We start from the raw sequence: 13,147 nt of genomic DNA, 5'->3' as shown, positions 1-13,147 counted from the left end.
CAGTCATGTGCTTTTGGAAGCATTTTACGCCTCCTTAGAACTAAGACAAACCTGAACGTTGTTGATACTCCGTATGTTCATTGGAACTCGGCTGCTTTTGAAGTTTTTGATTGTCAGTCAATTCTTTGTATCTAAAGAAAACTTTAATTCAAGGATATAAGGGAAAGTATAGGATTACCGTACACTGAAAAGTGTAAACTTCAGCTTCTGTGGCTTTCATGCAGGCAAATCAATAAAGAGGCAGTATTCTCCAAGTTCTACTTTACAATAGTACTCCGTACATACCAATTTATGTACCTTATCTACTCCATATACCTACAGCCATTGCCGATCATTTTTTGCAAGACATACAACTGGTGGCTAGATATATACAGGTTACTCTGACATTGAAGTGCGCAAGTTAGTATATGCCTCTTTCCAATGTTTGATACTATCGGCACCCACTTCATATTGCTTGTGCTTTTTTTTGTGGAGATAATAATCTGCAAAAGCAATGGTTAGGGTTGCAAATGTAATGTAACTTCGAATCGTCGTGCACCTTTCGTACTGCAGCTCTTGGCATGCAAGGAACGTGTATTCAAAAATTTCAGCAGTAGTAGTACACGGCTGGTGGTAAGGGTTTCTCATTACATCCAATACGCCTCTCTGGTCACTCATACGTACATAAATATATACATCACTCGAAATGACCAAGTCGAATCGACGCAAAGCTGCAAGGTTAAAAGCACTGAAAGCATCGCTCCTACTTGTGAAAGTCTCTTCAAGAGTCTAGCTGCTTGTCATAGCCATGCCTTCACAGGTTCTCCGGTTTCCGGATGGAAACATGGTGATGACGGATATTGACCGTCGTTACTGTTCACGCGAAGTGCCAATGAGGGTATTGGCTCTTGGTCTCTGTCGTACTGGCACGTTGTGTATGAAGATTCCTCCCCATTTTAAAAGAAATCACATAGTCTAACTGTCTTTTTTTATGGCTGATAGCGTTGACAAAAGCACTGAAAACTATGGGGTATTCCCATACTTGTCACGCTAATGATGCCATATTTTCCAACTCCCGAGACTGTGAGTTATGGATGCAGGCTTTGCGTGCCAAGTTTGATGGTAAAGGGAAACCCTGGGGGCGCAAAGAGTTTGACCAACTTCTGGGTCATTGCCAGGTCAGTTAACCTACTTATGCATTGGGCGTATCGTTGATTAATATGATGATTAGGCCGTTACAGACATTCCTGCTATTTGCTTTGCTGAAGAGCTAATCAAAGCTTACCCCGAGGCGAAGGTCATTATTACTACCCGCGATGTGGACGCATGGCATAAGTGAGTATCTTGCTCGAGAACGACCAGCCCATAACCACTTCCACAGCTATACTAACAGATGACAGGTCCGCAAAAAGTACTATCAACTCTTTGATTACATCCCCATTTTTCCACGTGTTCAATGTGGTAGATGCAATTCTTCGAACCCGCGTGCGCATGGTAAGGCCAACATTTGCCAAGGCATGGAATGAGCTTTTCGAGGGCAGCTTTGAGCTTAATGCTCGACGGGTGTTCTTTGAACACCAGGAAAAGATCAAATCGCTCGTGCCTTCGGATAATCTCTTGATCTACCAACTCAAAGAAGGGTGGGAACCATTGTGCAAATTCCTTGATCAACCGATTCCTTCCATCTCAATGCCCCATGAAAATGAGATGAAAGTCATGCAACAGAAATTCAACAAAGCACTCTTGTACAATGCTCGAGAGTATTTGATTCAGTCATTCTATCTTCTGTCTTCGGGTTCGTTTATCTTGCTCGTATTATCGTCCATGTGTGGAGATGAAATTATTGGCCCACGGTTACTCTCTGTGGTATGGTCGTTGGTGGATCAATGGAAACTGGTTCTTGCTGCTATGTCCAACCCATGAAAATTTCAGTGTTCAGTTTCCGACCCCTAGATCGTACTTATCAACAATCAAAATCAGATTCTCATGCACATATTCATTCTCTGTAAATATAATCAAAAATAGGCCATCATGCGATCGCGATCCATGACAGACATGCTCAAGATTACGGAAACAAGTCATGCAAGATAACTAATACAAGGAAGGATCTGCAAACCATAGAGGAGCTAATACTCTGGCCTCAGTTTAAGACAATCCTTTGGGTACAATGCAACCTCAGCTACGGAGTACCCCGTGGACACACCGCTGGCGGAAGACGTATCAGAAAGAAGACCAGCCTCATGCGGCGTGACTGCTTAAATACGTGTGACCAAATATTTAGGTACGTCTCGGGTGTTTGCAATATGTGGTAATGTCAAGGGTTCGTATTGCGTATTGGAAGTGGAACTTATGCAGGGGATAGATCTACAAGATCTGCAACCCTTAAGTACAATCCGTCAAACAACATGAATCATTTTGAACGTATACGCAATATCCAAGGATTTTTACGCAATATAGAAGGCTGGCTCTTTGCTAATGATTTGAGTCCACAGGATCGACTGGAAATCATGACTATACCCAACTGCGTTCTGGTAACTGGTGTTACCGGATTTCTTGGGAAAGTCGTGCTAGAGCATCTTGTGCGTCAGCACAAGAAGTTAAATTGCACCAAAATCATTGTTTTGGTACGAGGGAGAAATGGCATCGACGGTGAGCGAAGATTCCGAGAGACAGTTGTCCCATCGGCATGTTTCTCTCTATTACTGGAGGCCTGGGACAACATGGTAGAGGTGGTGACGGGTGATCTGGTGGATTCTGACTTGGGCATTCTTGATTCAATATCTGAAAGGATCCAAACGGAGATCACACATATCATCCACTGCGCGGGCTGTGTGAAATTCGACCGAGCACTAGCAGAGGCAGCGGCAGCAAATGTCTCAACTGTACTGAACATTCTGGAATTTGCTCGCAAGTGCACTCATTTCCAACATCTTGTCAGCACTTCTACTGCATATGTGACTCCCCATCGTCTCGGTCCAATCCGCGAGACTCTCACACCTCTTCCTTACGAACCATCTGAAGTGTATCGAGATATCTTGGATGGAAAAACATCTGAAACTGAGCTGCTGAATCAGACCAAGCATCCAAATACCTACACTCTATCCAAATGCATCGCAGAGCACATGCTAGTCGCCAACAGAGGCTCTGTTCCATTGACCATTGTACGACCAAGTATCATTTCGGCGAGCTGGCGTCTACCCTTCCCTGGATGGATCGACAGTCTCAGTGCATTCGCGGGATTCCTTGCTGCATATGGAAATGGACTCCTTGGTGTGATAGATGCCGACTCTCAGACCATCCTGGACATCGTTCCCGTCGACGAGGTAGCCAACCGACTGCTTGGCGTGACGTTCCAAGAAACGGCCCCGTCCGCTGTACAAATCAAGTATGCCACTGCATCACTGTGCAACGGCCTCCCAATCAGCATGGTCTGTACCAACTCGATCAAACACTTTCTGCAACACAGAGCCGCCTCATTTCGCTCACCAAAAGTTCACTACCTTGGCCCTCGCGGTATTCAATTTCACATCTACGATACTATCTATCAAAAACTCCCACTCTTCCTGGCATCTGTATTCTACACTCTTTCGCAAAATGATAGAATGCGACGAAGACTAGTCCGCATTCGGGCTGGTCTAGCAAGTCTCAATCGTGATTTTCCTTATTTCACCCATCATTCGTTCAATTTTCGCCCTTCTACGCACCTGCCGGACGATTTCGAACCTGAGCAGTATCTTGAGACCACACTTCATGGCATTCGCAAGCACCTTCTCCGAGACCCAGCTTCTGACACGAAACCCCTCAAACTTTCCAAGCCTATTCGTCAACTCACATCATCGAGTCAACTTCTACAGGCTGCCATGAGTTTTCGAATGAGTCCTTTTGCTGTTCTTGTTGGAACCCTTGGGGTAGCTTGTGTGTGGCGTTTGAGTCAAGTAGACAGTCATGCTTGGAGATTGCCTGATTTATTGGCATGTTTTTCATGAGCTTATGGTATCGTAATATCACCTTGCCACTGTCTACCTTTGCAATGATCTTACTATTCCTGGGGTCGCTGCTTTTTCATTGTAAAATGGAGCTCTGCTATACTACTTGTATGTGGGTACATTGTTGAATAGTAGTGAATACAGGATTTCCTCTAAGAGCATCCAGTGCTAATACCCGTATTAACTATACTCTTGCCATCGCTCCCCGCAATGGCTTAATTTATAAGATTGAACTCGGCCAAAGTGATTTGGCTGATAATGCCATTGTGCCGTCAATGGAAACTAACAAGCAAGTAGAAGATGACAATCTCGAGTGAGAAGCAGTATCTTGCACATATTTAGTATACGACAGAACTCTTGTATGTATCATCTGAAAGGTTTCCAGTCCTCGGTTCCACTGTCGTATTTATCCAATGTCCCATTCCTTGCTTATAATCTCCACTCACATTTACCACTGAAGGTCAAACCACCGGGAGCAGAAGACAAGGTTGCGGTGATCGTAAACTTGCAATCTAACTCGATTACCATCTTGTCACCCTTGATTGTTCCACACAGAGACGTGTCATCTCCAATTATCGCATCGTTGGAGTACGTGATATTTGCTTTGACTGCATCCTGGATAGAAGGTAACTTTTCCTCCGGTAGCATCGCCACTAAGATAACATTATCACTGTCGCAGAACGCGCAGGTTAGGTAACCGTCATGCGTAGAAAGCTCGCAGTCAAATTCGGGGATTTCTTAGATATTATAAGCGAGGGAAATGAGGTTTGGGTTGGGGACTTACTGAGAGAATTTGGGGGGGTTTTCAAAAGGGATACATGGTTTATAAGTGAAAGCTTGTATGTAGATTAATGATTTGACGAGAACAGACCCTATGAACTGACACATCATGTTAGTGATCGGAGTAAGGGCTAGTTATATATGGACATTCTTTTAACAAATATATCTGGTTCTTCGAAATCAAGTTTATATTCTTACTTGGATATACCTTTTAACTATACTCGTTTTCGCTCTCGAGAACCTGACAACTATAGGAGCTTTTCTCAAAAAAGCTTCATGAATTTCAAAGAATTGTCTAATTCTTTCTCTCACTGGAAAATACCTATTCATGGACCATGTTGTATGTACGGAGTGCTTCAACTGTGTACATAGGTAAATTAAGGAAGGTGTGAGGATGCTCAGATGCTCACAGAGATCAACGTACGGCGTAGCATACGAAGCAAAGGAAACAGTAGCTGTTCTATAAGAATGATCGCATGAATAGATTGGGATCCTATCTAGGTCTTATAAGTGGAGCAGTAGTCACAGGAGAGAACGGCGAGAGCTGAGTTAGCTAGCACTGCAGACTACTAGACCATGCGGTTTCGGTTCCAAGGTCTGGAACCTCGCAACAAAACCTCCGGCTCTGCGGCTCCAAAATGCGAGAACCGCACCGCGGTGCGGTCCTACGTGACTTTGTTGTGTTTCAAACCTCATAGGACATCGATTGCATAATTTTGCCAAGACTTTCCTGTTTCGGAGGGATTGAATGATGACTCACTCCATTCCTTGTTGTTATTTAAAAACTGTTTTGAGGATTCCATGACCAAGAGTTGCATTGGGCCTAAAATAATTGCAAAATGAATTGAAATTTTCCTTTGCATGGAATACACAACATCAGAAACCATCATCTTCCTTTAATAAGGAAATTCCCGGTTGTTGGCGCTTAATTCTGGTTGGAGGAGTTCCCCATAGTGCACGGAGTAAGAAATAAATATTTTGACCTGGGTACTGGAGCACAACATTACTAGCTTGGCAGGTGTTTTATTTTGTTTTACTAGCTTGGCGGTAACCTAGAAACCATTTTGAAAGCTGGCAAGGAAAATATTATGCTAATTCCATTCAAGGGGGTGCAAACTTTACATTACGAGTAAGAATATTTGATTGCATCAGTAATCGATATAATTGTTGAAAGTCTTGTACTTAGATTTGCTAGAAATAAATAGGAATGGAGATGTGCATGAACCAAATAATTGCCAAGGCACGTCGAGCAGCAACAAAATCCCTCATGAGCTTTCTTGGATGTAAATTTCAGTCACTTCGATCAACTTTTCAGTAATCCTTTTGCTTCCAGACTTTCGAGCAAGCGATACAGGTGTCCCCCCAGCATTGTTCATAAAGCGCGCCAGTGACGCATCTCGCTTAATCAAAATATCCACTAGAGACCCTTGAACTTTTGCGGCAGCGTAGTGTAGAGGGGTTGAATTGAAATGATTGACCGTATTGATTAAGACTTTCTGGCTTTCCAGAAGATGAACTGCGACTCTTCTATGTCCGTATATAATAGCCACAGATAAAGGAGTGTCGCCACAATCGTCACGGGAATTGACGTTAATATCGGATCTCTTGAGCAGTACCACGACGACGCTGTCATGTCCAAATCGAGCTGCAAGGTCAAGTGGTGTTCTATGTCGGTTGTCTGGGGAGTTTGGGTCTGTCTCTTGTCTTCGAAGCAAGAGATCACACAGAGTCCCCACCCCTGATTGAGCTACAAGTGACAGCGGTGAGTCACCAGCCCTGTTTTTGAGATTCATTTCACAGTTCGGACATTTCAGGAGCTTCTTAACCACCTCTGTGTTTCCGTGCTTCACAGCCACCGCAAGTGGAGTATCTTGAGCGAAATCGCAGGCATTCAAATTCACATTCTTTTGGGCAATAAGAAAATCGACGACTTTCACTCGATTGTGCTCTGCAGCAATAGACAAGGCAGTCTCTCCGTGAAAATTTGTCCTTTGAGCCAGTCGATCGCTAAATAGCATTTTGACAATCGGAACATGTCCGCACTTTGCAGCTAAAAACAAAGGTGTGTCTCCAGCAGCATTTGGTATTTCTGCCAATGATTGGTCTCGGATGAAGAGCTGGTACAGCAAAAGATATTCACCCTCTCTTGCGAGAATGTGAGAAATGGTGTCGTCATTGGGCTTTTCTTTTATCCTTGTTTGTCGATATGTGCATAGTTGGGCAAGATCTGGTAGTGCTTTGAAGAGCAAGAACTGTTCGCCGACACCAGAATAGCCGACTATATAGAGTATTATCTCGAATGGGATCCTAGAACGGTGACCCATATTGTTTTTCTGGGGATGCTCATCATTCTGGTCAGACATTTAAAAGGACTGGTGGTCAAGGGTACATAAGCGGAACTAATTTCTTGAGTTCGGAAAGGGATCGAATGACATCATACACTTGATGACCGCGAAGTTACTCTTTCTTGTGCAGAACGCCAGTTCCTTCTCTTTATATTCTCTGCAATTCGTTATTTTCATAGAAACAAATATTAGTTATTTGAAGTTCAGGACCAATCATTTCAACTTGCCACTCTATCGATTTTAAATTAATTTAACAATTATCATTTCAAAAAGCACCGGCACATTATCGGCAATCACTCTGTGGAATCATATACAACCTACCAATGACAAAAGCCACTGCAACTAATTCTACAGTAGTCGCTTCGGAAAGATGGTTTGGGGCTATTTTTCCACCGTTCCTTTCGTCGTGAGCGAACTATATCTGTTGCTATATAAAAATTCTTCTACAGTAGCGACCGTTATCGCCTTCCATGTCGGAGAACAGAGACATACTCTTTTAAACCCTAATCACACAATATTCTTATCCGGATATGGCTTCCTCCATTATTAAATATCTGTTCGTAACTTGAAGAAGCGCGCGTTGCACGCATCGGCCCCGAAACGAAAATCAGGGAAGAATGGAATTCAGAAGCGAAAAGCAGCGTTCAAGTATTTTGGATGAAGCGGAGATGAGTCTGAATCTAAGAGGGCCAATAATAAGAGTCTTCTAGATAAATAATAACCGCAATACGAAATGACATAAGCAAGTTTTCGAATCGCTAGACTCATACATATTTTAATTAACAAATGTATCAGCAAATGAAGTCTCCCCTACACCCTAGTCCGCGATGCATTCAGGGCTCAATGTTGTTCTTCGCCCGCTGATTGGCCTGTTGTGCGTGCTCCCGGACACCCCAGTCCGTGGGCCAAAGTAATCGGAGCTATCAGATTCAGAGGCTTCGATATCTTTAGGCCAGAGCGATCAGAGCTATTATATTCAGGGGCTTCGATACTGTCCTTATATAAGAAAGATTGATATATATGTAGCAGAGTACTGATCTCAACTGGAATTCTGTTCTCAACTGTGTTTCTACTTACCGTACAAACCCTACATATCTTAGGCTTTTTCCCCCCTCTAGCCTCCTACCAACACTTTTCATTATGGATACTCTTATAGAGCTCTTCTACTATAATTCAACCTACCGGATCTAGATCTGTAAAACCTGCTGGTAGGCTGTAGCCCCTAGTTATATATTCAGTTACCTAGCTAGCAAATATACCCGCTATCTATCTGCCCGATCCAGCGTACAGAGAACAGCTATTTGTACAGAAGCAATCAACGTCTATTCCTGCCCCTGGAATCCTGACATCGAGCCGTTCTGTATCCTATCTCTATATGCTTGACCTATTGATGGATTACCGGTCTATAATGGCTATTAATACCCAGAGGAACACTGTAGTTATGTAGCTCGGCAGCCCTGTACCGTCTGGAACCATTGCTATAAGAAACATACTAATCTTATTAGCCTAGGGGGACAACTAAAACGTACGGATTATGTTTAGCTATAGTCTGTGAAATATTAGCGATTATTTAAATCTAGTATCTACAATAGGTACTTTACGGTTATAGCTATTGTAGATAAACAATAGACCTAACAGACGCTCAAAATAACGGAAGCAGACCTTATCTAAGTCTAGGACGGTCCTATCCCAAAAGGGTTGGGGCTTTAGGGCCCACACCAATATTGGCTGCAACGGTCCCGGGCGGATTGCGAATTCAGTATTCACATGCACCAATGTGACAAGCCTACAGCCTTCGATTTAAATGTAGCTTTGCCCTGGGAGAGCAAATAAACTACTGCGCCAGTATGTGCCCATAATTCCGAGACTGGCAGCGGGTAATACGGAGAGAAAGTGAAGCAATCAATCGATATTCCTCCTTCTCGTTCCAATGACGCGGGCCGCAGCTCAACAGCTTGTTCCAGTTATGATATTTCCGATATTGATGAGTTCTTCCCAGGTTGCTACTCGAAGTAAAGGTCCCAATCACCATCCTGGCAAGCGTAATGAACCAAGTATCTCGAAAGAGATACAAAGTGGCTCATTTTTCAATCTCTCTGACCACATGATGATATGTTCCCAAGACTTTGATCAAGAGTATAGTGATTTTCAAAAGTTTGCCCAAAAGCTTCGCAGGATCTCTATCTAGAATCTGGATGAGAACCACAGTTCAGATCGGGGCTGAATGTTGTTAATTTCTGTTGGACGACCCTTTAAATCAGTTTGACTGTATATCAGTTTGAGATCCTCGATTTAATGAAAGCTTCCTGCGGGTCATTCAACCGCTGAACATTCTGAAATACATGTTTAATCCAAGGAATCCGCAACAGCTAAATAACTCCAAGTAACATTTAATTAGAGATTACCCAAAAGCGATAGCCCGTCAACATTGGATTTGGAACACGTTTTCTTTAGTTTGCGCTCAGCTTGCCATTCACAGGCAGCGGTGTTGCCGGAAATTTGGGCTTCGGAGTTCCATCCCGCCCCCAGGGGATATTTCAATACCTTATACATACGCTATAAATGCGGTATTCAGCTATAATACGGTATTCACTAACATGCGGAGTTTTTCCAAGCATTTTGTCAAATACGGTATTTGCCTACTTAGGAGGTATTTAGGGTATTCTGTAGGTGTAGAAGTATTAATAATATAGTACTACTCAGCTACTTGTACTACTTACTACTACTGGACCAAAACACTAGGGCCAAAACACCAGGGCCACAACGCGTTGCGATACCAAAGGGCCAAGGCCAAAACGCATTGCAATTACAATAGTGAAAGGCTGTAGGTTAGTGCTGTAGGTTAGCGCTGTAGGTTAGTGAGGTTATTTATTGCTATTGCAGCATATTGTAGGCCAAAAAGCCAGGCTAAAACGCGTTGCAATTGCAATAGTGAAAGACTGTAGGTTAGTGCTGTAGGTTAGTGAGGTTATTCATTGCTATTACAGCATATTGTAGGACAAAAGGCCAAGGGTAAAACGCGTTGCGTTGTGTTGCCAAAAGGCCAAGGGTAAACAAGGACTTGAAGAAGGAGGAAAATATACTGATGGTCACGGTGGTGGAGATATATATGTATCTACGCGTTCCTGCCTTGCTTATTTTATCACCTACTAGGCACCCGTTAGTAGGCAAATACTCTATGAATACTAATCTAAGCCCTCAATACCGTAGTACTACTGTATGTGAGGTATTAAATAGTATTTAAATATGTAGGGATGGCGACCTGGTTGCGGGTGAAGTTGAACATACTTTTTCGTGACATATAAAAGTCGGAGGCTTAATCAGTCCTGTGTATATATTTCTCTGGGCTCTTTATTCCACTCTCTGGCTTATAATAATTTCGACTGTCTTGTAAATGCTTAAAGTACATGAAGCTGCCATCAACGCATTCCGAACTTCAGAACCCTCTGACCACTGGAAATTACAAGCTAGAAACAACAAAAATCCTTCTAGAATTGCATATATTGAGCCATCTTTATTCGGCACCAGATCTTGGCAGTTTTGATATCTTACTTTCGGACAGATATTGTACGATAGCTTACTTTCTGATAATTCTTCTTCAATATCAACTATGAATTGACGATGCTTGATAGCAAAACAATATCGGTATCGGATTGATCATGGGATAGAATAATTATCGATCAATCTGCCGATGGTGCCGCTTATCACCTTATTACTCTCGTGATGTCGCTTTTTGCCATTTTGAAGCGTGAAGCGTGAGAACGGAGAATGAGTAAAGGGGTATTTACACCAGGCTGAGATTCACAATAAGCGCAACAGTAGTGGTGATTTAAGCGTCAGACATCACCCTACGAATCTGGGCAAACAAGCCTTGGTAGCACTTATTCCGGACCAAGGTTAAAATGAGAAATCCGGATCGTTTATTAAATTAAGAGCAACTAATTTGGTTTAAATTGATATTATCTTCTCCTCGACTACCATACCTGAAGAGACGACAACCACAATGCCAAGAGAATAAAGACTTAAGCGAAACTCGAAGAAGACCAAGCCGCGTAAATCACCTGCTCAAGGGCCTGAGTAGTATATCGTTCTGCTTCAACTTTTTCACATTTTCGTACCCTAGTTTCCTCATTCAAAATTTAACTTAGAAGGATATATGGTTGAAATAATCACAATCACGAATACCGAGAAACCTCCTTGAGCAGAGTCTCGGCAGCTAGCTTCCCTAGATTGTTGGATGCCAGCGGAGAATCCCCGGTAAGGACTAGCCGATCCCGGTGGGTCTCACCGCTGATGCTTCTGTTGAGAGGTGTGACACCGAGCTTGCGGAGCCGTTCGCCAACATACCACGCCATCTTCCCAGGTATGTAACCGATATCAACATTGGCCCCTTGATCTAACGAGTCCGGGAAAACATCAATTTTGTAACCATCGTAAATAAATTTGCTACCCTCAGGCTTGTCGATGTCGGCGGCAAGCATACATACCGGGCCATGACACAGCGTAATGAGGAAACGCTGGTTATCATGTGCCCAGCGAAGAACTTTGCCAACTGTTGCTGAGAAAGGGACGCCGTTCAACACGCCGTGACCACCGGGAACGAATACAGCGAGATAAGGCGTTTGTTGGGTAAAGCCTTTGCCCCACACGTCATGAAGATTGAGGGGCTTGCGAATTTTGGTCTTGTATTTCTCGTATATTTCCTTGACCGCTTTGTCCTCCTGCGGGAAGGCCCACATTTCAAACTTCACGGGGTCACCAGAGAGAGTCGCAATATCGATGTCGAAGCCTGCAGCGTCGAGGTGATACATGGGCAATAGCATCTCTACTGGATGGTTACCAGTGGAGAAAAACTCGCCACCGGCCATTTCGAGATAACGCTCTTGCGATCCAATGAGAAGGACTTTCCATTTGCCACCTTTGTAAGGATTAGGGTAATCAGCTCCGTCAAAGTCGGTCTTAGAAGACGTGTACTGGGTGAGCGAGTAAGGGGATGGGAACCAGGCATCGCTTTCAGCTTGGTCCCGTACAGGGGTGCGATCCGTGGTGGCAGACATGATAGCTGTAAAGATAGAACCAAATGTTATCTTTCTTAGTTGGTAATCAATGATTGATGTGTGATCCGGGTAAGACTAGACCAAGTTTATATAGTCGAATTGCTGCCCGGATGCGGTCTCTGTCTTACCATAGTGTCGTCAATGATATGGACTATGACCGGCATACTTCGTCAGATCCAAATTTATCTACGAGTTCCAACATTGAATTCCCCCACATCAAGTTCTTTGTTGCAAAATGTGGCACTCTCTTGCCAATAAACCTTGTTAACCGGGGTCTCATTCCTGGATTTGGGGAGTGATACGCTCTAGGCTTAACTAGCCGTATCGCAAAATAAGGAATAGTAGCAAGACAGTTCTTACAATACATTACCCCAGCAACTGTACCACTCACATTCGCCTGGTCGCTTCTATTGGAAATTAAAAAAAAGAAAGTATCTCATTTTTTTAGAGACGAAGACAATTCTAAGTAAAGAAATCATTATGCTAACTCTCTCCATGTAAGTTATAGGTGTGGCTGTAAGCATCGAGCTTAAGTCCTCCCGAAACAAGCGAGAACTTGACAAAAAGCGACCGTACGCTAAACTCCGTTAGAGTTAATAATCCAAACTCTAATCGTCTTCTCTAAGGTCCTATCCTATCTACGGATTAAAAGTTTAATAAGCAGTAATGACGTTTTCTAAAGAATATTGCCGTTTGTATTTCAGAGCCCCACTTTCAGCGGCTGGCTTATCAGTACAAACAATAAATTTGAGTTAGACAAAAATTGTGTTTGCTCGTTTGTAACGGATTATCCGAAGTATAACTACGAACGGTAGGCTATTCACTGATCTAACTAATCTAGTGATAATACCGAGACAATATTAAGTCAAATTTGTACTCTCTATAATCTAAAATCTACCTCTAAAATAAATTAGTGAAATATTAATAAAAATATAGAGAATTTATATTAGCCTTAGATATATCTGTTTCTAAAAGAAAGTAGTAAAATATCTAGGATTAC

General features: G+C 43.0%; 4 protein-coding genes across 4 annotated transcripts; 2 read left to right on the top strand and 2 right to left on the bottom strand.

Annotated features, from left to right (window-relative positions):
• Nucleotides 1-787: 787 nt before the first annotated feature.
• N7509_001436 (sulfotransferase family protein) lies at nt 788-1,902 on the top strand (the record flags this gene model as incomplete). The annotated part of the gene is made up of 4 exons (XM_056626073.1): nt 788-914; nt 982-1,157; nt 1,211-1,314; nt 1,380-1,902. 4 exons carry the CDS (start codon nt 788-790, stop codon nt 1,900-1,902), a joined length of 930 nt encoding a protein of 309 aa, XP_056494655.1.
• Nucleotides 1,903-2,384: 482 nt separating this feature from the next.
• Nucleotides 2,385-3,965, top strand: N7509_001435 (fatty acyl-CoA reductase; the record flags this gene model as incomplete). Its single annotated transcript, XM_056626072.1, has 1 exon — nt 2,385-3,965. One exon carries the CDS (start codon nt 2,385-2,387, stop codon nt 3,963-3,965), a length of 1,581 nt encoding a protein of 526 aa, XP_056494654.1.
• Nucleotides 3,966-6,010: 2,045 nt separating this feature from the next.
• Nucleotides 6,011-7,108, bottom strand: N7509_001434 (ankyrin repeat domain-containing protein; the record flags this gene model as incomplete). Its single annotated transcript, XM_056626071.1, has 1 exon — nt 6,011-7,108. The coding sequence occupies one exon, from the start codon at nt 7,106-7,108 to the stop codon at nt 6,011-6,013; it is 1,098 nt and encodes a 365-aa protein (XP_056494653.1).
• A 4,157-nt stretch (nt 7,109-11,265) lies between these two features.
• On the bottom strand, nt 11,266-12,147 carry N7509_001433 (protein deglycase HchA; the record flags this gene model as incomplete). The annotated part of the gene is made up of 1 exon (XM_056626070.1): nt 11,266-12,147. One exon carries the CDS (start codon nt 12,145-12,147, stop codon nt 11,266-11,268), a length of 882 nt encoding a protein of 293 aa, XP_056494652.1.
• Nucleotides 12,148-13,147: the final 1,000 nt, after the last annotated feature.

This window comes from Penicillium cosmopolitanum, assembly GCF_028827165.1.
Source record: "Penicillium cosmopolitanum strain IBT 29677 chromosome Unknown utg000003l:1.0-3747932.0:1.0-3751027.0, whole genome shotgun sequence".
In the NCBI taxonomy this organism is placed as follows: Eukaryota; Fungi; Ascomycota; class Eurotiomycetes; order Eurotiales; family Aspergillaceae; genus Penicillium; species Penicillium cosmopolitanum.
Note: the sequence above shows the minus strand (reverse complement) of the source record. Positions and strands in the feature narration are given on the sequence as shown.